The sequence below is a fragment of the Mchenga conophoros genome, linkage group LG11 (genome assembly GCF_057382185.1).
Source record: "Mchenga conophoros isolate Kocher_MC1m ecotype Shallow Benthic linkage group LG11, M_conophoros_male_GT1.1, whole genome shotgun sequence".
NCBI lineage: Eukaryota > Metazoa > Chordata > Actinopteri > Cichliformes > Cichlidae > Mchenga > Mchenga conophoros.
The window spans coordinates 17,544,270-17,569,591 of NC_140536.1; the positions used below are offsets into that span (position 1 = coordinate 17,544,270).

The 25,322-nt window shown below is 43.3% G+C and overlaps 2 protein-coding genes across 3 annotated transcripts in view; one reads left to right on the forward strand and one right to left on the reverse strand.

The window, feature by feature from the left end:
• The window catches only part of deptor (DEP domain containing MTOR-interacting protein), a 46,314-nt gene extending 21,349 nt beyond the window's left edge, over window positions 1–24,965 (reverse strand). The window contains exons 1-5 of one of the 2 annotated variants that reach the window (XM_085291193.1): window positions 24,530–24,965; window positions 24,270–24,359; window positions 19,821–19,999; window positions 16,976–17,099; window positions 3,685–3,863 (exon numbers count right to left, since the gene is read on the reverse strand). In XM_085291193.1, the coding sequence (XP_085147319.1) occupies window positions 3,685–3,863; window positions 16,976–17,099; window positions 19,821–19,999; window positions 24,270–24,359; window positions 24,530–24,543 (586 nt within the window). In that variant the 5' untranslated portion in view covers window positions 24,544–24,965. Of the gene's footprint in view, window positions 1–3,684; window positions 3,864–16,975; window positions 17,100–19,820; window positions 20,000–24,269; window positions 24,363–24,529 lie in introns of both variants that reach the window. The other variant, XM_085291192.1, reaches the window with a different exon arrangement.
• LOC146563852 (uncharacterized) lies at window positions 12,828–15,215 on the forward strand. The gene is made up of 2 exons (XM_085290324.1): window positions 12,828–14,840; window positions 15,032–15,215. The coding sequence occupies exons 1-2, from the start codon at window positions 12,988–12,990 to the stop codon at window positions 15,090–15,092; spliced, it is 1,914 nt and encodes a 637-aa protein (XP_085146450.1). The 5' UTR covers window positions 12,828–12,987; the 3' UTR covers window positions 15,093–15,215.
• Window positions 24,966–25,322: the final 357 nt, after the last annotated feature.

Sequence of the window (25,322 nt, forward strand, 5' to 3'; positions counted from 1 at the left end):
TAAGGGAAAATAGAGCGAGCAACCGGACGTGAAACCAGCGCTTAAAGAATTTTAAAGTGATGAGTAACGTTGAAGAATATACATAAATACAAGTCAATAAGTTAAGAACATAATTAGGATCAGGCTTTTGATTAAAGAGTCCCAGATAGGATAAGTTAGGGAGATGCAGGAAAAGGTGTTTTGTTTCCTTTGCAGAAGATCTCAGCGACCACAGGAGGGGCGAGGATCCTGGAGATCTCGAGGCCTGCTGAACCACCAGAGAGGGACCGAGAAAACCTTAGCTTACACATGGAGTGTTCTCGAATGGGAGCTGGTTGAGCCAGAGGACGGCTAGAGAGGGTCTGAGCGAGGACACAATGTATTGCGACCTCTGGTGTTCCAGAGGTCGAGAGAGGGAGTGTGGAGCAGGGAAATTATTTTACTGCTATTGCTAAATAATTGTCATCATTACCATTGCATTAATAATATAATCTGGAGTTTATATTGCATTCAGGGGTTGAACAGTGTGTCTTTCAGAAAGGCTAAAAGTAACAGGACAGGAAACAGGCTTGGAGAGTTTTGCAGAAGTGGAAGTTATTTTGAGCCGCAGGCTAAGACGAGGCTTTAACAATGTAACAGATAGCTTTAAGAAGGCCTTAAGCAGTTATGACTATTTTATACACAATGCATATCTGTGCTTATTAAAGAGTTGGAGCTCGGTCAATTAATTGGGGGTCGGAAGCTTTGTTCGGCGCGATGTTCGGACAATCTATTGTGCAAGTGACTTGGAGCCATAGAAGGAATTGCAATACATGCTTACAAAACACTTATATATCAGATCATTTTATATTAAGGTTTTAGTAGAGGTTCTTGATTAAAACATTTATTTAGTAGAAGACATACACATAGTCTCAGTGAGCCTCTGTCCTGGTGAAAGGTCAGAAGTGCAACAGGTGAATTGAGAAAGAGCATTTGAGGACGAGACACAGACAGTAGGTGAAGAGGTGACACAAAGAGCATGTGAGGTCAACACATACACACACATTAGTTAGATTTATTTAGAGGAGAGATTAGTCATGTCTCGGCAAGAAAGAGGAACAATTCACTTTAAGACAAGAACGGAAAGTACCAGCCATGAAAATAGAAGATGATCTTCTGGGTGAAAAGTCATTGTAGTGTTGATCTGATCTATGTATAAAATGTATCTGTGACGCATGAAGGGGCGTCAGTAAATCAAACCCTGATGCTATAAAATATCTGTTCATGCTTTGATTAAGTCGAGGACTACTGGCTGTCTGCGTACAGAGTGTCTTCCCACACGTGTGTTCATTAAAATCATTGTTTGACCAAGACCTTCTGGACCATGGGTGGTTTGTACTCTCCCTCCTCAATTTTGAACCTTAACAGTAGCAAAAGGGAAGAGTTGGTAGGAATAACTTGATAACATATGATAAACCACCTCTCCATCACTCATGTCTTTCCTCTTTCTTTTTCATCTGTAGGTTATCATTGCCTCTCTGTTTAAATCTGTCTGGACTGCAGAACATGGCAACCATGATGTACAGCAGTGGCATTTCAAAAACGTTTTGTTCCGTTTAGCTATCTACAGTCTGGAATCCAGACATGACGACCCCCAACACTGTTGAAGACATATTTTCCTTAATGAAAATACAAAGGTCATGTGATCTCTCTGCAGCAAGCCAAATTAAATCAGACATGAACGGGAACCAGAGAAATTTCATGATGCAGTTATGACCCAGCAGAAACTCATTCAGGGTCCAAATAACCATCATTCAGCAAAATGCCAACCTGTCATGGAAGCCCTGAACAACAAACGCAGAACCAAAGCCCCTGGAAAAATACTGACATCCACAGTGTGTGAGTCAAGCATGTTCAGGAAAATATCAGCGACACCTTAGCAGGTATTAAACGCACAGTTACAACTGGACACGATATGAATGTATATGTCAGTGATTACCCTCCACACAAAATTGTGTCTGCACAAACACAAGTTTTTAAAACATCAAATTTGTTCACATGCAAAAGCACTTTTAAATCAGTTGAAAGCGACCTTTCGGAAAAACTCACCTTGCATTTCTGTTTATGCGCATGTGTTTGTTCCTCATGTCTGGGTTTTCCCCCATTTAGCTCCCACGTTCACCTCCTCGCATTTATTCCATGCCTCTCCTCTCTGTCATGTGCGTTGTCACCCATTGTCACTTCCCTGTTCCCTTGTTAAGTCAGAGTGTCTTAGTCCGCCTTTTTTCCTGTTTTATTTTGACAGTCACGTGGTCTATGTTAAGCGTGTTTAGTGTTGCTTCCCCTGTGGCGTCATGTTCGGTTGTATCAGCTGTGTTTCCCATTTGTTTCCAATTCCCCTGATCACGTCCTGTCTGTATATATTGTGTGAGTTTTCCCCCGACCTTTGTCGTCACATCTGCTTTACCCGTGGCTCTCCTGTGTCCCTCCCGTGTTTTCAGGGTTTCTCTAATGCTCAGATTTCTCTAATGTCTTTCCCCCAGTTCAGGCGTTCCTCTGTTTAGTTTGTTTTTTATGTTTCTCCCCGTTGGGTATGTCTGCCTTAATAAACGGCACGCTTCAGTTAATTCCTGTTTTCATTTTTTGTGGTCTGCATTTGGGTCCTCACAAAAAACACACGCCTCGCATGTCAACTGCATTGTTACTTCTTTTACATAAGTTCTTCAGTTATCTGTATGATGTTTTAAACATTTCTTTGCATTGGCTTATACTCATCTCATTGAGGATACTGATGAAGAGAAGAGTGATCTCCAACTGTAAACTGCAAAGTGTGCAAAGGCCAGAAACAACAATCCGCTGCTTGGAATATGGCAATAAATCTCTCCAAGAACTTTGCAAAGGTTCCATATAGCAAAGGACGCACATAGAAAGTGATCCTCAAGCTGAGTGTATTTCAGCACCATGCAAGAAACAAAAGCTTGATTTCCAGCAGGTGACAAAAGCACGAGGTTTCTATGGAAGCAACGCTGTTGCCACAGTATTATGTAGTATGTATTAAGTATTATGTGTTTTTTACCAACTAACAGTACATGAAGTGAAAGAGCTTGTGTTCTCATTAGGAAGAGGACTTTTACTGCTATGTAGGCACATATATAGTTTAATAATATACATTTAACTGGCAATCACATGGGTGAAACTGCATCTCAGACAGTGCAAATTAGCACAAAAGTAATGGAGCAATGCCCCAGTGCAAGTAATTACTTTCTATAAGTAATGTATTGAATTAGAATAAAAATATTTTAAAATACTGTAATGTAAAACATTACTTTTTGGGGGATAAATGACACCAGTGCTACTCATAAGCAGTGAAATGCATTCCCAGTCAGTGTGACACTATAATGTGGGTCAATTCAAAATGGCTAGAAGCCCAAAATGGGCAGTGATGAGTTTTAAGGAGCAAAACTAATAAAGATTTCATATTTTAGGCACCCTTTAGAGACCATATTAACCTAGTTTTTGTTGTTAGGTTTGAGGCCTACTTATGGGTATTGCCTAGAAAGAAACTGTAATTTAGGTTGGCTCTATCTAGACATATCTATGACACTAAAACGGTAAACTGGTAAACCCTTTGCTGACTACCAATTCAACGGGGAGATAAATGATTGTACTGATTAACCAAATAACTGACAGGAGGAAACAAGGCCCTTCCCTTGACTCCATCCTCACCATGCTGGATGATCCCATGTTCAAGAAGCCTCCGCCCCAGCTGTTCAGCCTCCTCCCTGGTTGGCATCTCCCCCTCCTGCAGCAGCCAATCGATGAACTCTGAGGCTACCAGCGTCCGCTCAAACGACTTGCCTTCCTCCTCTCTGGTTTGCAGTAGGTTGTTCTCTGTGTTCATTAATCTATGGAGAAAATTAGAGCGAACAGAGTAATGAAGTTGAGACCGAGGGAAAGGAGTGATAGTGGGGTGCTGCAGAGATGAAACGGCACATTTGGTGCACGTGGTGCACCTGGCACCGACAAATTTATTTAAAGTTACAGTGATTTTACATAAAAGTCTCACCTAGCTGTTGGAAAATAAAGTAAGGTTTTATGGAAGCTACGAGCCTTTGGTTGAGTGAAAAGTAAACTTTCTTCAGAGGTAGTTCCCTGTGGAGAAAACCTTATAAACCAGCAACTCTGGTCATTCCTTCACTCTCTAATCTTCACTTTCAAAATGCACAAAGCCTGTGCTGTAGCTGTCTCCAGATTAGCACATGAGCAGTGTGCACAAATTCAAGCCATTCCTTAAACCTCATATATCAAACCTACACGATTACAAAGTAAGTACACTGAGGCAAACCTTCTGGATAAGCTTCACTGATAAATGGAGGGTTGTTTTTTGGAATCAGCTGAGTTGAATGTAAAGGCACAAGATTTAATATAGTTTCCACAAAAACACAAAAAACAAAACAAGGATTGCATTAAACAGGTGTTGTAGTCTGTGCTGAGTGGCACCCGGTGACAGACTCAAACAAAAACAGGCATGTGCACGCCTGTAAGGAGCAGAACTGTCGACTCGTTCGCTATCCCACTTTCTCAAAACCACATTCACACCTGTCACTCACACGCAAGCACTCACCAGCCTATACACTTAAGCAATGCCATCAAAGAGCTGTGCAAGTTACAGGGGGCTTTCTGCCATCTGCATGTCAAAACATATGCTTAAAATGAAATACAGCCTCAAAGATGTATTTTCTACGCTGTTGGTCCTGTTCTGCTGGCACAAAACGTATTCCCACATTCAGTTTTAGTGGCTTATCAATCATTCACTGAGCGGTTAATATCACAGCCTGGACTGTGTATTACACACAGATATCATGCATGAATGAATCAGCAGTTTGGAGATTTGTATAAATAATCATAATATTCAAAGAACTTATTCAAAGAAGTAATAATTTCAACATCAGATGCATCCAAAAGCTTTGGGTGATTTGGCTCCAGACTAAGAATCAGCTACTAACTTAACATTTGATCCAAGCAGGACAGAAGAACTAGTGATGGGATAATCTTTAAAGCTATATTAATTTAACTATGGAGGAGACAGTTTCCGTAAGTCCCTACCGGATCAGCGATTCAGTGATGAGATTAAACCCGAATCTGGAGATGACAGACATATTAACGAGAGCTCCTCTGGGCTTTTTTTCCCTTTTTTTTTGTAGAGTTAGAAGAGAAGATGTCACTCCCATGTCTGTGTAGTAACTATTAACTATTTCCAAAGAAACCATCAGATTAGTTTGGCTTAACCAAAGCCAAAAAGCTGTTCAAACCTCTACAGACAAGTGTGCAACTATACTCAGCCAGGAAATTGGCAACATAACCCAAATGCAAAAAGGCACTGGTATAATATGTAAGTTAATGAGCTTTAAACATACTGACAGGTTAAGTGTGTCTCTGTTTCTTGCCTTTATTCTAAGCTAGGCTATGCACTCTATTGCTATCATTGGAGAGTGGCCTTCTCATCTAATTCTCAGAGAAGAGCAACTATGCCAATACATTTCCTGCCATGCATTTATTTATTCGCTTTTTGTATAGGCAATCCACAGTATATCATTAATCAGTATATGTAGTAAGCAAGTTTTACCTGGCGCAGACAAACCTCCTACTCTTTCAACATCTCGATGGAGACAAATTAATATTTGATTGGAAAGCTTTAGCGACAAAACCATTATTCTCCTGACAGAACAGGTTCTGTGCTAAGTAACACAAATAGAGAGACTAATGAAAGAAATGAAAGTAAATGGAAAACTAAATGAAATCCAACTCAGCTGCAGGATGTGAAAAGCCGCCTCTATAAAAAAAGCACATTCATGCTCTCACTGTGGTTCATTAAACTTTGACTGACATCCACAGAAAACCGAAACTAGTCAAGAGAAGAACTATGACGTCACTGAGTTGCTCACAGGGACATAGTGTTATCCTCAAATTTCAACCTTTGGGTTGAGTGAAATATAGAACAAGTGCAAGCCCAGTGTTGCTCAAGTCTTTAGTCATTTAAGGTCACTGGCTGGTTTAGATGCAGAATTTTGAAGGATTGGTGGCTTTACTGGAATAAACTGCTATGGCTCACATTAGCAGCAAACATCATAACATGCTGTTAAAAGAAATGGACACAATGTTCCACAAGATCTGTTTACACAATGCAATTTAATCCATTTTAACAGGTAAAGTCAACAGATCGTGTTATGCTACCTCCAAGGGACAGGCTCAGTGAAGTGAACTCTGAACTTTGAATAGTAACCACTTAAGTAATAGAAAGGACTATGACGCTTTGCATACACATATAAATGGATCATGGAAGCATTAAGTGGAACAAGAGGAGTTGCCACGACCCTGATATGAACTCAGAGTGTCTGTTCAGTCAGTTTACCTAACTCCGAGTGACAAACACTGAGACTTGGCATTTCCCTGCTTTTAAATTTAGTCTTTCATATGGGTGGGGTAGTGATGACTCTATGGCCAAAGAATAGCTTTTAAAGGATGCAACACTAATGGTTATGTAAGATGGGCATGGTGAAGTGGTTTGCACTTCTGTCTCCCACAAGAACCTAACTGGTTTGAATGTATCTTTGTGTGACGGGCATCCTGAAGTCCAAAGGCGTGCTGATTACTGGCCTTCTAAACTGGCTGTAGGTGCAAACAAGAGAGTGAGTGGTGGTCTGCACCTATGATGGGCCGATGACCTGTCCAAGGTTTAGCTCTTCTTAGGGTTTCTAAGAGAAATATAAAGAGAGAATATCTTGTTCTTGTACTTTTAGATTTAACAGCAGCATTTGACATAACTGATCACAGTATTTTGATTGGCAGGTTAAGGTCTTAAGTGAGCATCTCTGGATCATCTCTAGAACGGTTTTCTTCTTACCTCAGATTTTTATCAGTTGCTGCTGACATGTTTATGTTCTCATCTGCCACTTTGTCATGTGGTGTAAACCCAAGGTGCAGCTCTGTTTGCACTACAACCACTTAAGACACATCTTGCGTCTCATATAATTGTTATGCAGATGATATCCAGTTGTATACTTCTTTCTCTCTAACAAATGTTGCAAAAATATCTGTCATTCAAGACTGTATTGATGCTATAAATAACTGGGTGACAGCTAAGTGTCTTTCACCTACACTGGGAAGACTGGTTCTCTTTTGTGTTCCTGACAGCTTTGTTCCCATTGTGATCAACAACCTTGTGTATTTATGAATAAAATGACTGAACCTATGGTGAACATTTGATGATGTACATTTGACTAGGCTCTTCATTTTGATAAACATTAATAGCCTTGTGTGTGACTGCCTCAGTCGAATGGTGTCTAAATCAGAATTAGAAATGATTATTCATGGCTCTGTTTCCTCACAATTGGACTATTTTAGTACACTGGCCTCAGTAAGTCATCTTTGAATCACCTACAGATGGTCCAAAATGTGGCTGTGAGGGTACTTAGTAGGTCCTCTAAGTTGTCTCATTTGAAACCAGTTTGAGATTTAGGTGATCACGTTCAGAGCTTTGGATGGTCAAATGCCTGCTTACATTACCAAACTCTTTCTCCCAAATATAAGGTGCAGGTCCCTGAGGTCTTCTGACCAAAACCTGTTGGTGGTTCCTTGTTACAGACTGAAAACTAAAAGAGACTGTGCATTCGAGGTTGCAACTTCTAAACTATGAATGCTCTTCCACTGAGATCTGTGGACTCAACTTTCAAAGAGCAGCTCAAGACTTAATTTGTATAGACTTGCTTTTAACTAGTGGATATTGCTGTAGTTTATTATTAGTTTTGGGGTTTTTTTATTTCCTCTTTTTATGAAGCACTTTGTGATCCTTATCTTGAAAGGTGCTATGAATTATTTTACTTACTTTACCCACCTGCCATCTTATCATGAGTCACGCTATCACAGAATATGAATGGGATTGCAGCAGTGAGGGGTGGTTTTTGGCTGAGCTGCAGGATACCAGGTGGGGCAGATTAATTCAGGGAGCAGTGCCAGGTGGAATGATTGGCTCACCTGCTATAAGTTGCTGATCAACTTCTCTCTTTTATGTATTAGCGTGCAAGGGCTGAATGGGGCGGATGCACTTTTCTCCACTGGGCATGCTCACACAAGTGGACCTTGTGGAGTTTATGCAGTTATGGCTACTTACAGCTTAATAAACTAAATGCATGCACTTCCTTTACACAGACTGTGTAGCAAACACATTATGTGAATGACACCCTGCAGTGCCAAAAAAAACCTTGTCATATCAAATAACCTTTACTTCTACAGTCCTAATCTCAGATGAAGGATTAGTTTAACACCTTTACTATGACATAAGTTCACTTTTGCAATGCTTTTGCAATGCTGTACTCCAATCTTTTTTTTTGCCTCCATCCTAAAAAGTTTGATTCCTTTTTTGATGAATCTTCCTCTTTTAATCACTTATTATTACGACTTCCTACTGAAACAAAACAAGATTTTCCACCACTGGAAATGTCACATCTCCTCGCAAACATAAAGCAGTGACCACACTCACAGCTATAACTTGTTATGTTAAGGAATTAAAGGTTGTGTGTCTCTGACAGGGAAAAAAACAAAATATAGGTTAAGCATGATGGATGTCTGGAATGCGGAAAAATGGTCACCAATAACGGAAAGTATATACAATTTGCAGCTGAAGTAGAAAACATGTAAAACCACCAGTACACTGAGTGAGCGCTGTGGTTCCTTGAGGCTGACCAGGCTCAGACTGAAGGGCGGCCTTGGGAATGAAAAGCAGTCTCTGCTTTTGAAACTGGTGTGTTTTATAGACTTGACAAGTCCTGTGAAATCAACAAACATCCCTGCCTGCCCTTATCTCGTTGTCTGTACGCACTGATGTGGCAAACGTTGATGAAAAAACATGAAAAAACTCCTGCATGAACGTGGGGAATGACAACAGCAGCGCACAGACAAGAGATTGTATCTTACATCTTGTAATGTACCTAGATTAAATCTCAAATGCTGGCTAAGGTGATCTGCATCAAAGCTGTGCAAATGAAATAATTTCTGTAAAATTTTCATGTTGGCACAGCGTCCTTCCACAGTTCAAAGACATGCATTAGGTTAGGGTTTCCACATTCAAAACTGCGTCTCTCTGCGTTAGCTCGACAGACCTTTATCCTGCCCAGAGTGTACCCTGTCTTTCACCCTTTGACAGCCTGAATAGGCTCCAGCCCCCTATGACACCAAACAGCTGTTGTGTGTGCACCAAAGGGTAGAAAACCCACCATCCGTCACCAAAGAACATAACTCACAGGTGCTCCAGTGAGGCTACCAGAAACTACTGCAGGTGTGAATGTATGTGAGGATAGAGCAGTGTTAGGCTAATCTCAAAAAGGCTCAAATTAAGCATGTAGGTGCATTCTATATATATTTGACCTGTTGCCAAAGGCAGCTCGAGATTAAACCGCCAACCCTGAAAACAGTGGGCAGCCTGCTCTACCACCTGAGCCACTTGAATTCAGCTACTCAAAGGTAATTTATTATATCAGAGATCTACATGAGCATGATTATCCTCTGAAACTCTGGGCTCCAAAACTGTGCAGTTTGGGTGCTTCAGATGAGACACTCATCATAAAATATTTTACTGTAATTAATCAAAATTGCACATGACAGAATAAACAGTTTTTGTCAAACAACGAGTCACTAACACTGATGTTTTTGAACCTAAACATTTCAGCTACAACTCTGGATGGTACTTTGACCCTGAACAGGGGTCTCTAAGGTGGAAGAGGTTAAATTCTGTAGAAATTCAGGCATAATCAACAAGAGTGCAAATGCACACACGCACAAACAGCTACATGATAAACAACGTTTTAAAGTGTCCCCTCTGTCGCTTAGGAACTTCTGTCAAAATAACTTCTTGTGGTTTGTTTGCAGTATGTTGTTTATGTTGTTTTGACAGTTGATGGTATCACAGATCAATTAACGTGTGACAAGAACTGTTTATTTTCCAGTAGAAGAAAAAATAGACGTGAAACTGGCTGAAGGAAAAAACACAAAGCTATTTTAATGTACAGAACTGTGCAAAAGTCTTGAGCCAAACCATTTTTATATATGTTGCTGGAAAAATTAGAAATAGGTGCAGTGATTTCTAGATGTTGGCTGCCTTTTGTTCTGTTCTCTATTAAGATGATCCCACACTGCTTCAATAATGTTGAGGTCTGGGCACTGAGGAGGCCTATGGATGTCTCATGGTGTTTCATTGTCTTTTTATCTATCCAGGTATGCTTTTACTGTATTGGCATTGGTGTTTGGGATCATTGTCATGCTGAAATATGACGCTTTTGCAAATTTAGACACTTTCCAGTTTGTATTGCATGGTGGAACACAATCTGACGGCACCTTTCCGAGTTTATCATTCCATTGGTTTTGCCAAGATCTTCAACATCACCGGCTGAAATGCAACCCAAACCATGACAGAGCAAATTGTTGGAATAAAAACACTATTTTTTATCTGCCAAACTGCGTTCTCGTTGGCATTTTTATAGAAATAGGAGGAAAACTGGCAGATAATAACAAAGTGCCTAAAGATACCATGTAAAATTAGCCCTTTGTTAAGTTTTCGGGTATGTGTAGACACACTGGTTCATCCCTTGAGTTAGGTGGTAGTTTTATGCTTGCATGATTCGTAGCTCAGCGTTTTGTGGTTTAACAGACAAAAACCATTACTAAGAAAATAGTCAGAGACAAGGACTGCACTGAAAATGAGTGAAAAAAATTAAAGCAGCATATAAGGGATTAAAGTGTGGCTCAAGACTTTTGTGTAGTATTCTGTTAGTAAAGCCTTCTTTTTCTTCTGTGAAATGTTGTCATGATCCTGGAGTTTTGACCGAACACTTTGGGTTTTGCACTAAATTCTTTATTACTTGATGCTCCTTTGGGCTCTTAGTTTGTTTATTCTGGACGTTTCTCTTCAGTCTGGGGTTTGGGTTTCAGTTAGTGTTTTGCTTTCTTGTCTCTTCTCTAGTCTCATGTGTATTGTGTTTAGTTTTGCTTCCTCTTGTCCCATTGGTTAGATTCTCTTCACCTGCACTTGTATTTCCTACAGTATTATGGACTTACTGTCACAACTAAAATAAATACCAAATTGAGTTAATTCTGCTCTGAGTCTGAATTCGGGTCCTCTTCTAACTCCATCCCACGACAGGTGTCTTCACTGAAAAAAAAGATTTATGCTAGAATGTCTTCCATCTTATTTTACTGTGCTAGCCTGGCAAACTATAACTGAAATGAATGAACAGATAATTCTTGTACTAAAAATGCCTCATGCATCCTCTGGCAACCACGAATGTCTATAGAAAATATTGTTCATCTAGAAATAAGGATGTTTCAACCATTTTTATATCCACTTATCAAACTTGTGGGAGCCTAACCCTGAGGCCATAAGGATGAAACATCCTGGGCACTTTAGAGATGAGTCAAGAATTTTTTTAATAAACGAATCAAAGTATTATATGGTACGATGTGCTGTATAGAAGCCTTATAATAAAACCACATTCCTGACAGCTTGATAACTTCTGCTGTGGTCGTTGGTTCTTGTGTATCTTAAGTCTCATTCATTTCAGTTGTGTAGTGTTTACAAGTGAAGTGATTACCAGGAACTAAATCATAGATTGTTATGAAAACAGGAAGCGTAGGGACAACAACCTTCCCTCAGTGGGAAATGAGTGCACTTTGCACTCAAGCACAAGAGACACAGAGATTTTTTTTGTCATAAGTGCAGCAGCGAAGCAATTCAACCACTAGGATAAGTGTGTGTGTGTGTGTGTGTGTGTGTGTGTGTGTGTGTGTGTGTGTGTGTGTGTGTGTGTGTGTGTCCTGGACTGCACCGCGGTGATTACATAAACACATAGCTTTGAGGGCTGAAACGACAGATGTCTCCCCTTGGAATATTTCTTTCTCTTATGCAATAACTGTGTTTGTGTGTGCTGTCTCAGGAACACATAAGAAATAGGTCTCTGTTAATAACAGTGTGCCACTGTGTACAAATTAAAAGCGGCACAGGAAGACTACGGTACAGTGCACAAGTCCAAAAAAATAATGCCACATACACACGCGAGAGGCAGAAAGGAAGAGTTTGGTGGTTTTTTTATATTTATAAATTGTTAGTCTCCTATTTACTGGAAAAACAACACGGTTACAGAGCTGATCATGCTATTTGTGGCATCCCCCCTTTAAACCCAAGCGCTCCTCTAAATAAAGCTATGACTCATCTCTATATCCTCTAATTTTCCTAACTTTGCAGGCTTTTATCACAAAAAACAGGCATGCTCAATGCAGTGTCCTCTAATCTAACTGAATCGAATTCAGCAGCAGGACAAATTTTCTAATTAATGGGGGTGGTATGTCAGATGCACTCAATCAGCATGCTGTGCAGAATGACATAGACTAACAAAGAGATACAGAGGACAACCGGAAATGTGTGGATGGAATGTGGCACAGCTTTCCAAGTAGCCATGAAGCTCCAAAAACTGAAATCACATATCAACATAAAGTCACAGTTCACCATTCATGCTATCAAATGCTTTCACAGCTGCGGCCTTTAAAGATGACCTACTAGGTTCATTTCCAAGCCCAGACTAGAGGCTTTGCATGATGTACAGCACAAAATATTCCTAATTTATCTTGTTCTGAGCCTCGGTGCTGTCAGGGTCCTGGGACTGGGCGACCCAGGATCCCTGAGCAGTCATGTATTATATTATTATTATTATTATTGCTGTGTATTTTGGTGTTGCTCCCCCTTCCCTGTGCTTGTGTATATGTGTGTGTGGGTAGCTGAGCACTTGTTTATAGGCGGCGTCAGGCCTGGAGGGTGTGGCCCTGCAAGGGGACTGGCCACACCCGAAGCCACACACCTGCTGCTGATCAGGCCTCGTCGGGGGAGCTACTTAAGAGAGTCTTGGAGCTCCCACCGACGCGGGATCATTTCCTTGAGACTCCACGTTAGTCGTCCCATTGAATTGAGTTAATGTGTGTAAGTGTATGCCCGCGGTTATTTGTGTCCTGGGTCCTCCTTCCCCACTCCTTCCACGGTGTGCCATGCCACACCGTGACAGAATGATCCCGCCACTTATGGACCCAGCGGTCTCCGAGGAGAGGCTCAGGAGGGAAGTTATGGATGAAGTGTACCACCTATGTGAGGTGTGGTGGGAGAAGCCAGCGGAAGGTTTGCGTCGCGCCGTGGAGAGGCGGCTGCAGGAGATGCTTTTTAAATTCCCCTGGCTGGTGGACTCCCTTAATGCAGTGGTCCTGGACTTCCTACTTTCCACCCTCCACCTCCACTCTCCTCCTCAGGCTGCCAACCAGCTCGGACAGCTGGTGGATTCACTGCCTGAGACGCCGGCCCCGACGCCGACACGGAAACGACGTTCGCGCCGCCAGCGTTCCTCACCGCAGCTCGATCCACAGACATCTCAACAGCCGGCTGTGGTGAGTCATATGGACAATTCCTCGTCACTCACCTCAACTGTTTACTCTGGGGCTATGTTTATACGGTCAGCTGCCCGTCCGCTTTCGGCTCAGTTACCTGCTCAGCAGCCACCTGTAGCTGCGGCACAGCCAGCTGCCCAGCCGGTAGCCAAAGCGCAGCCCGCGGCCCAGCTGGTCGCTGTACCACAGCCTATCGCCCAGCTAGTAATCCAGCCGTCACCTGCTGAATCATCCCCCGCGACATCTACCTCACCGCTTACCGTTTCATCCTGTTCACCGTCCACATCACCCGCTCAGCCATCTTCTCCACCAGCAGCAGCCTCCATTCCACTACCCACTCCAGCGGCCTTGTCCGGAGAGAGCGACCTCACACGCGTCCAACGCCTGATGGACTGGGTAGCTCACACCACCAACACAAGGGCAAGAGTGGTGGGGTTAAACGCCATCGAGGCAATCCTGGTGGGAAATCCCTACCTCGGCCAGCTTAAGGGAGTTTCCGCCTGCCTTTGCACCCTGCATAAGGCCCGGGGGGTAGTGCAAGCTTGGGAAACCACAGACTTCGTCCAGCAGCAGCAGGAGCTCAGCGAGCCGGAGGAGCCCGCACCGCCAGCTGAGGAGCTCAGCATGCCCGAGCAGGAGCTCAGCGAGCCGGAGGAGCCCGCACCGCCTGCTGAGGAGCTCAGCGAGCCGGAGGAGCTCGGCATGCAGGAGCTCAGCGAGCCGGAGGAGCTCGCACCGCCTGCTGAGGAGCTCAGCGAGCCGGAGGAGCTCGGCATGCCCGAGCAGGAGCTCAGCGAGCCGGAGGAGCTCGGCATGCCCGAGCAGGAGCTCAGCGAGCCGGAGGAGCTCGGCATGCCCGAGCAGGAGCTCAGCGAGCCGGAGGAGCTCGGCATGCCCGAGCAGGAGCTCAGCGAGCCGGAGGAGCTCGGCATGCCCGAGCAGGAGCTCAGCGAGCCGGAGGAGCTCGGCATGCCCGAGCAGGAGCTCAGCGAGCCGGAGGAGCCCGCTCTGCCAGCTGAGGAGCTCGGCATGCCCGAGCAGGAGCTCAGTGAGCCGGAGGAGCCCGCTCTGCCAGCTGAGGAGCTCGGCATGCCCGAGCAGGAGCTCAGTGAGCCGGAGGAGCCCGCTCTGCCAGCTGAGGAGCTCAGCATGCCCGAGCAGGAGCTCAGTGAGCCGGAGGAGCCCGCATCGCCAGCTGTGGAGCTCAGCATGCCCGAGCAGGAGCTCGGCGAGCCGGAGGAGCCCGCTCTGCCAGCTGAGGAGCTCAGCGAGCCGGAGGAGCTCTCGCTGCCGGCCGAGGAGGAGCTCTCGCTGCCGGCCGAGGAGGGTCCCGCTCGGCCGGAGGTCAGCGGACCGGAGGGACCTCCACGTCTAGCGCGGCCTCCTCGCCGTCCACGTCCGGTGCGTCCACGTCAGCGATCGGCGCGTCATGGACCTGGTGCCACGCCTCGCTGTTGCTCACCGGAGCAGCGACGTTGCCATCGGACCCGTGGCAGGCCACCAGAACCGTTCCGCCGCCACCGGACCTGTGGCAGGCCGCCGGAGGAACAGCGCCGCCGCCACCGGACCCGTGGCAGGCCACCAGAACCGTTCCGCCGCCACCGGACCCGGGGCCGTCCGCCGGAGCTGCTACGTCACCGCCGTTGGGCTCGAGGTAGGCCCCCTGAACTCTCTTGTTGTGTTGATGGGCCGCCTGTGACTGTTTGTGGCGTCTTTTCGTTTTCTTTTTGCACCGCTGCGGGATGCGCGGCCTGACTCTGAGACTGTGGACTGGGTCGGTTTGTGGTTTTGTTGTTTTTGCTTGTTCTGGTTCTGGCCCTCCGTCCTGGTTTCCCCCAGCCGCCCGCCCTGGGTTGGTTGTGCTGTTTTTTGTTTTGGTTTTGGGGTCGTCGGGAGCCGACCCTTAGAGGGGGGGTACTGTCAGGGTCCTGGGACTGGGCGACCCAGGATCCCTGAGCAGTCATGTATTATATTATTATTATTATTATTATTATTATTATTATTATTATTATTATTATTGCTGTGTATTTTGGTGTTGCTCCCCCTTCCCTGTGCTTGTGTATATGTGTGTGTGGGTGGCTGAGCACTTGTTTATAGGCGGCGTCAGGCCTGGAGGGTGTGGCCCTGCAAGGGGACTGGCCACACCCGAAGCCACACACCTGCTGCTGATCAGGCCTCGTCGGGGGAGCTACTTAAGAGAGTCTTGGAGCTCCCACCGACGCGGGATCATTTCCTTGAGACTCCACGTTAGTCGTCCCATTGAATTGAGTTAATGTGTGTAAGTGTATGCCCGCGGTTATTTGTGTCCTGACGGCTGCGTCTATTGTTTCCCGCAGGAGGAGCGTGGAAGGCACGAAGAGCAGCGAGCACCGGGGGGTGCTGACACGGGAGCGGAGAGCACAGAGACACGAACTATTCACTTGGAGGACACGACACGGGAGTCTGGGGAGAAACACGGGGATTTATTGTTGTTTGATATCACCCTCTGTAAATAAACACTGTCTATACGTAGAGCACCGCGCCTGGGTCCTCCTTCCCCACTCCTTCCACGGTGTGCCATGCCACACCGTGACAGGTGCAGTCCCACAGTTTCTGGGAGGAAAAAAAACAAGTAATTTTGCTTCCCATGACCCTCCCTGTAAATCAGCTTTCTTCTGAACAGCTTCTCTTCACAAACAGGTTTGACAAGCAGCTAGTTTGAGCTGCTGTGCCTAAAATGAGCCACAGAGATAATCATCATGTTGATCAGAGAATTCATTTGCGGTATGCTTAACATTATGCACCAGAGGTTTAACATTCTGGGAAATTTTTCATCTACCTAGGAGTCAAATCGGGAAATTGATGCTACTCTTGAGCTTGTTTTATAACTAAAGCTTGACCCAGAAGTCCATTTGCTTAGTGTTAAGGGCCAGATTTACTAACGTATGCACCAAACACAGTATTGTCTGTATTTACAAAAAGAGCACAGTGAAAAATTACATGTAATCGTTGGGAATGGTTTCTCAATGCCAAAATATAGGGAGGGCAATATTTAAATCAAGTATGTAAACTGATTTACTAACGTTTGTGGCATGCAATTTGCTGCTGATAGTGACAATATGTATTAATGGAAAAAAAATCATCTTTTGTTTTTAAATATGAATTTAACTGCATCTGTGTTTAGCAAACAGTGCAACTTTGGTGACTTACCAGTAAAACCAACCACACCCACATTAAATGCTATTTTGTCCTGTTTAGTAAATCTGACTCTAACACTGGGAAAGGGTAAATGGCAAAATTTGCTCAATCAAGAATCTAGAAAATCATCCCTGAAGTTCACTGATCAGCTCACTCAGGTTCTGCTGGCTACAGAAAAACTTCACAACTGGGAAGCTAATTACTGAGAGCATATCTTCTCACCTTTACACAGAGACTTCCTGGTCTTTATGCGGATATAAGAACCTTCTTCTAATCTAGCACTTGGTGTGAAAGCAAATGCAACACAGTATCCTTAATGCTACATTTTAAAAAAGGTAAAACAGAAAAGTTTATTTGTTCATACTTTTCATAGATCCTCTGGCCCCTCATAAACACCTTGGCTTCATTATCCAGCGGGAATGTGCCGTCATCCTTCCGGAAGCGGTAAAACAGCTTCATGTCTTTGAAGTCCCGGTGCTCGTCACACACTGAATGCAAAGAAAGTTAGATTAAAGGGCTAATCTGCAAAAACACTGCCACATTTTTGTTTACTCTCCCAACCAGCCGAGATGTGGTTTACATATTTGTCTGTCCAAACTCAGTTACTAGCTTAAACTTCATTTTTGGCAGACAGAAATGAGTATGTCAGAGGGATATCTCAGGCTGAGCAGTTTGGAGACAAACGGCCAAGATTCAGATAGCCTGGAAATGTACAAAGGAGGGATCGTGGATGGAGGAGTAGTAATAAAAATGAATGCTCTGCCTTCCAGTAATACTGTCTATGTCATGGCGGTGGGTCTGTGACCCAGCATTTTGAGCTTATTTTGTATGTCTGATTTCTTATGATGTATTAGAGTAATGGTAAGTTCTGGTGTTATTATTAGTATGCCTTAATTAGGTTTCGTTTAGCTAAAGTTTTTTCCATGCTCTGTTTCCTGTGTAAGTCTCTCCTCCTCTATGTATGATTTTAGTTATGTCTGTGCCTCGTTCCTCTTATCTGTTCCCATGTTCCTCTCCTTGCGTATAATAGTTAGTTTTGCTTCCCCTGTGGCGTCATGTTCATGTGTCAGCTATGTTCTCCATGTGTTTCCGCTTCCCTCATTACCCTTCTGTGTATTTAAGTCCTTTATCATCCTTTGTTCAGTGTCAGTTTGCCTGTTGAGTTCTTGTCATGTTTTCAGGTTTTTTCATGTTCATGTTTTTATCATGTTCAAGGTTTTGTTGTCTGTCACCTGAACCTTTGCCTAAGTGTGCATCTACCTTTTGTTTAGTACCTTTTCCCAGCCACAAACAAATGGCTCGCTTTTTGTTTAATTATAGTTTCATTCCAAGTGTCTGCATTTGGGTCCTCTTCCTCCCTCCACACAGGCTGCCATTACAAACGGTGACATGTAAAATGCATACATGTAGCACGTATACATGTAGCATGTATAATGTCAAATGAATTGGTCCTAGCACAAAACCCTGTGGAACTCCATTGTTATTATTAACCTCCATTATTAACCTTAGTGTGTGAAGCTCCATTTACATTAACAAATTGGAGTCTATTACATATTGCTGTATAGTATCTATTCTATTTTATCTTACCCTATCCTATTGTGTTTTTCTTAACTTACTGCCGTGACCAAAAGATTTCCCACATGTGGCACTAATAACGCTTATCTTATCTTATCTTATGATTCAAACTGCAGCACAATACCTTGTAATACTTGTGGCATGCTCTAGTCACTGTAATAAATTATTGTGGTCATAAGTGTAGTACACTGCAATGAGGTTAAGCAGGACAACCACAGAGGTCATACAACTACTCTTTAAAGAACTTCTGAGACAAAATAAAGGTTGGTGATTGGCCTATAATTAGCTAAGACAGCTGGGTCAAGTTACTCAAGACTCTAAATAAATGTTGGTAGTATTTCAAGTAGCTTTACGTAATGATACATGTTGTCGATGAAACAGCTAGTCATGAAGAAAAGAGGACGATCACAGAAGATCCATGTAGGTATTGAAGGAGGTCATGCAGAGAGATGATGTGACAGAAGAGGATGCTAGGAATAGTGTGAAATGGAGGAAGATGATCCACAAAAGGTGAACAGCCGAAAGAAGACCAAAGGTTCTTGCTACCAGTTCAGCAGCCGACCATGTCTGAATGATGTCCGTCATCATTTGGTGACTTATGATCAGCACTTATAACTTTCTAAGTTATACATTATAATATCATAGTGGCTCTTACCTTTTTTAATTTTCAAGTTACGTTTTTCAAACATTTGCGTCCAATTTTTCCATAATAAGTATTTGGTGTATTTTATTTTTAGGCATGTTAACCTTCATTGGACAAGATGGTACAGAGAGTAGGAGAGTTTGAGGGGAAATGGTCTGGGTCAGACTTGAATCCAGGCCCCTGTGACATGGATTTTAGCCTCGAGTATATCACAGCTAGCTATAGCACCACCCAGCCCATAAATTCCTGAGTTATGGCCAATGAGGTCACAGTGACTTGGCCCTTTGACTTCTGAATTCTAATCAGCTCATCATTGAGTCCAAGATAACGTACTTGGCAAATGTAATGGAATTCCTTCCCTTTCTGTGATACTGCAGTAACACGGTGACACTAAGGAACCCGATCATCAAAACCAGTTCCGATCATGAAGTCTGTAAATTTCTGCAGAATTTGCAGACATTTAAAAGAAACTGCTTTAACGAGAACCCCCAAACAATGCCTAAATAACAACATGGACAATTGTTGACAAAGAGCCACTACAGGAAGCGGCTGTTAGAGAGTGACTGAGAGAACCCAAAGCCTATAATGCAGGCAAACGCTGTCTTCATGCAAAGAAACACAGATGCACACAGAGAAACAAAAGCTGTCCTGATGTTTTCTTTCAGACTGTATAGAAGCGTTACAGGATCACAGACTGGGTTTTGACATTCGGTCATTAATCTATAGCCTAGTTTCTATACGTTGGCTCTGTCTAAGTAATAACTTAAGAGGAAAAAGGCCTCTGTCAGTGGTCAAATGTGAAGCAGGTATGAGACGCTCCACTGGAGCCAAATTGGCCAGGAGACCCAGAGAATCATCCATTAAGAGGGACGGCTTGTTCCCAGAAAATGTCAGGAAGAAAACAGAGGGTGAGAGAGGGACCCTTGCTGTTATAGAAAATGGAAAATCCACTCTCACACGCATACACTTTCTCACAGAAACAAAGCTCTACCGTGGTGAATGATGCTCTGGTCTAAAAGTTTCTGCACAATCTTGATGGCCGTGTCTCGATCTGAAGCTTCCTTGTGTTCGATCAGCCAATCAATGAGCTCCTTAGCTACAAAGCAGTTCGGGTAAGTCCGGAGGTGGTGCCTCCGGTCCTTGATCACCTTCGCCTCATGGAGCCGCAGCCTGTAAACAAGTAGCAGAGGGGAAGAAAATCTGACTTCAGCACAAGTCCTTAGAAATTACACCAGAAATTGGGTTTTTTGTTGTTGTTGTTTGTTTTGCACCTGAAAGGGTGCATTGATTTTGTAACATATAAAGAGACTGTAATAACAGTGAGGAGAGACCAGAGCAGCATGGTGTATCATTTTACACTCATTTTGCTCATATTGTTCTAAAACAAACAGCTAAGCACTGTTGCTGACTACATGTCCTGATTTGGTTATCGATGTGAGGGTATCACAATTGAAATTTAAAGTGGAATGAAAACACAGCAAATGCATATTTTTGGTTTGAGATGAAACACAGTATTCAAACACTATCTGCAGGGATTTATAAGGTTGACTGCATGATCACATGATGAACCTCTCAAGCCAAACTTAATTTCCATCATGGACCAGATACCGCCCACTTTGATCTTGAGATCAAACCAGTGAAACTCCTCCTTATGCCAGTGTAAAAACATTTAAATAAACATTTAAACCCTGAGATCTCTTGATATAAGAAATCAAAGTGTTAGTTCAACAGTACATCTCGGTTTTCTGCATGATAAGCTTTGGTAACCCATTCCCACACTGTCCTGCATACATAAAATCTAAAGTTTCAAGTTTCTTGTTTTTAAAATGTGAGCGCACTATAAAAAAAAGCAAATGTGGACATTTCTATAGTAAATAGTTAAAAATAAGAACTTTTCTGTCATTTAATTGTTTGTTTAATAACTTTTCTGTAGCTGGGAAGACTTATTAGTAAAACCTATGAAAATACAGTTAAAAAGTTAAAAATCAATGCACTTGTTCACATTTTTGAAAGCTATTGAGTGGGCTGGATTGAAGTCTTTGCTGGGCTCATTCTGGGCCCCGGGCTTTATGTTTGGCACCCCTGGTGTAGATCCTTCATGTGCTGGCTTCACAGTGACCTCTAGCTGAACCTAGGTATTGTGAAACAGTCCACCAGTCTTAGCCAAGCTTCCTCCAGCTAGCTAGTTCCACTTCATGCTGAGTCTGTATGCAGCTGGCTAGCATCACGCCGGATTAGCTATGACAGCATTAGTCCAAGCCGACCCAACTCTACTGCCAAGACTCACGATGGGCAAACAAGCTCCTCTGAAAAACTTGGAGACTTTGCATCCATGCAATCCTGACATCATCCTCTCTGTGTATTTAGCTCCGGTCTAATCCTCACATAAATTCAACTCGAGAGGAAGCAGAAAGCAAAGTCGTTTCATTTCTTTAACTTGTGCTGAATCACACAGTAACAGGGAGAAGCTTTTCTCAAAGAGTCTTTGCCTACTGGCATGCTGAGTCCCAGGCTGGAAGCATTCATGAACACTTAATAACCATCAGACTCAGCCACAGTGCAACACATTATCTATTCACAGCTATGAACTGGTCACAAGACTTACTACAACAGCTGCATGTGCCTGTTCTTCCATATAGCTGCTTCTCTGTCTGTTTTTAAGCCATCTGCCTGAAACAGATCTGTTCTGTGATACAAGGAGTCAACACGATAGAGCACAAACAAGTGATAACATATTTTAAAACAGTCTGCTGTTATCAGTAACGGAAACTGTGTCATTCATGTTCCATGAGCTTGACTCATGATAAAGTGAGCTAACAAAGGTGTGGGCACTGCTTGCTCTCATCAGCAAAGTGTAATCTTATACTTATGAATGCTGCGGTTCTCAGACTGAAAGGGAATGTGACGTTTTTAAATCTCTCATTGCGTTTGGTATGAGCAAACACTCCAGGACAAAGCTAAAAAAACAAAGGAATTGCAGCCAAACACAAAAGGAGAAAGTCAGACATTAAACTGTCCCGTGTGTAAGAGTGTTTCCAGGATTTTTTTTTTTTTAAATAGGATGCAGCGAAGGGAAACCGAGAAGGACCATGGGTCATGTTTAATCAGAAAACTCTCATTAATAATATGAAACAAAACAAATTACAAATATTCACAAGCTACAGTGCTGTCCAAAGGTTTTGGCATCCCTTATCTCCTTATATTTTGCTTCCAAGGAGCCAGACCTAATTGTATTTTTTTAATTGGTCTTGAGCAATAGTTCTCCAGGCTTTCTGAAGGTCTTTCAAAATTTTTCTTTTGACATTGGTTGCTTTGTTACCCTCATTTTCACTTTAGTCCTTGTATCGGAGGAATTTTTTTTTGTCTGTGAAGCTACTTAACACTGACCTTTGAGTCATTCGAGTATAAAACAAATACTGTACATAAGAGAAAACTTAGCCAAGAATGAATTTTAATTGTATTTTAGGCACTGTGTATTACCAGCCAGTTTTTCTTGCATTTCTTTAGTTAAATATATGAAAAATGCCAAAGATAAAATTGTGCTTGTGCACCAACAAGGTGTTATTAGCTGAAGACTTTGCAGCATGGTGTGGAAAACTGGGCAAGTGGTGATCCTAAAAAACCACCCCAAACTATCCAGAACAGATGAAAAGTCTCTTAAAGTCATGTCCTTAAGAAATAAGAAAATAGAGAACATATAGAGAAATCAGGGGTGGCCCGAGACCTTTGCACAGCACTGATTCGTGATTTTTGGCTGCCCTGTACTATAACTATACGGTGGCCACAAGATTTAACAGTGAGGTAATGAAACCGGGTTGAAACAGTGACTATGTTTTCATTTCGCTGAGTGTTAGAAATAAAGGACAGTGCCTGACACAATTTTTCCGACTTTCTATAGCCACACTAGCCACTGAAGGAGACTGCACTTACCCACTGCACCGCATTAATCTAAATGTTAACGTCAGCATTCCTAAATGCTCACAAAGGCAATGTAACATGCTGATTGCAAGCATAAATAATGTTTACTATATTCACTGAAGGTCATTTTTTATATGCATACATACATACAAAAAAGCAGCCAAGAACAGTTTTGGTTTCTATTCATGCACTATCCATAGTATGGGAAACGCTGACCTGGCGATGGCAACAGATAAAATTAAATTTATTCCTCAGTGTTTGTCCATCCAAAAAGCAGCCATCAAGCTTGATGTGGCACCAAAATCTATATGTGTACCAAATTCATTTTATTTTATTATATTCAATTTTTTTTGCAATCCATCAAACAGTTGAACTGTTCAAGCGTGAAGCAAGGCAGTGACAAAAAGACATCTTTGAAACTGTCAGGAATTAAGATTTAGGCCAGAGAGCAAGTCTTACAAGCCACAACCTTGAGTCCTTTCCCCCAGAACAGCGGCATCTCAGGAGACCCTGGAACAGCCTCCACAACCAACCTTTCGTTCACTGACACTGACCACAATGCCAGCTGGCAATCTCAGTGTGCAGCAGTGCCAAGGACACTGACACACACACACACATGGTGAGCATATAATGATAAACAGGGAAAACTGTTGCAAGCAAACTGTTAATCTCTTTAGGAAGACTGAAGTGATACTGCTTGTGGTTTTTTGGAAAGCAACATACTTCAAAACACAACCACAAAAACATACTTTAGCCACATATTTCCATATAGTTCAGTTGGGGGCTGAAATTCCAGGCATTGATGCCATGCTTTACCAACTGGGCCTCTATTCATTGCTGGGGGTATGAAGTAGTGAATGAACTGCTGGTTATGTAGTCTTTTTTTCTTTTTTCTTTTTTACAGTACAGTGGGTCAAAGGGTACAGCATGTCAACAACACTGCTAGCAGTGTTGGTACAAATCCCTGATAGGATGAATGGGCAGGGCTTGATAATGACACCGGGTTAGTAAGTTCATCATTCTCTGCGGGGCTCAAAGGGCACTGTATAGATGGAGCACCAGAAATGAATGCTGCAAAGCAGGATCCTGCAGATTCTGGACATTAAAGTGATATAGTAACGTGAAAATGCGTTACATAGTGGAGATGAGGAGCAACAGCGTGCACGAGGAAGGTTATGCATGTCTTTGTTTGGTTGTGCATGGTGCAGTGGGGCAAAAAAACAAAACAAAAACAGGCTGCTGTACCCGTTTGCATGGAGAGGGAGCCACGTGATTGCATGGTTATTAACCTGCTGTCAAATATCTCCCAAAACCCGCTTCCCTTATTTACTGTCATGGCCTTTTACATGTACCCAAAACATGCTGACATGAGCATGCATAGTAACTTAAAAACTGCTAGGAATTCCTTGCTATTAAAGCTGTCAAATCACACGAAAGGTACCACAAACTTTGCCAAAAAACAAGGTAGGACGCTACACCCTGTGAATTCTACGAGAACTTGGAGCTGAACCGACCGACATACCTGAGCTGTTCCCCGGTGACAAGCACCTCGGCCAGACGCTCCAGCTCGGCAGCCTTCTTCTGCATGGTGTTCCCGATGCCGTCCATCTCTCTACTGAAACAAGAAGCAAAGGGCGGGGGGGTTGTGTTTCTATGCATCCAAATGTGCATCACTGCTTTTTAGGTGACAAACGCATAAAGAATCACCGGATTGGACAAAGGCGTGGAGAAGATCCGTGCGCTGATGACAAACAATGCACTGACACCTCGGTTTCTGCTTACCCTTCAAGCACCATGGAGAGCGGTGAGGGTAGGCTCGCAGGTATTCCTTGGATGAAAGCGAAGAAAGGAATTATTCCATCCCGGGAAACACGAGCAACAATGCCGGGAGTGAGACGCAAAAACAATCCAGGCAGCGCCTCAGTGCGCCTGCAGCTTCATCAGCAGTTCTCCACTTTCAGTTCCCTGGATTGGAAAAAAAAACCCAAACAAGAAAATCTACTCTTACAGATCAGTGCATGCATGCATGCCCCCTCCTCCTCGTAGTCTCCTTGAACCCCTGCGTTTAATCTTTGAATTCAGCGCTAGTGACAGCAGCTCTCTCTCTCTCTCTCTCTCTCTCTCTCTCTCTCTTTCTCTCCCTCCGTGCGGTGCTCGGTTTGTTTGTCCCCGCGTGCGACCAACCACACGAGCTGACTGCACGTTTTCTGCACGGAGCAGCCGGAGCCCATCCACAAAGCCCCCGCATTGGGAGGACTCTGCTGACGTCACTGGGGGAGTTCACCGAAGGGGCGGGATTGCAGAGATGTATGTGTGTGTGAGCGTGTGCAGGTGTGCGTGCGCTCGCTTCTGGAAAGAATGAGGTAGGATAGGTGGGACATGAGGGGGTAATTTTAGCTACAAATTCGGGTTGTACACCTTTCTTCTTTGCACGTGTTCGTGTATTTTCTAGAGGAAAAAAAGGCATTCTGTCATTTACAACTGTAAAAGCAACTGTAACACCTGTGATTTACACAAACTAAATTAGTAACAATTGGAGCTTAATAATAAGATTTGTTTGTATTTATTCCACAAA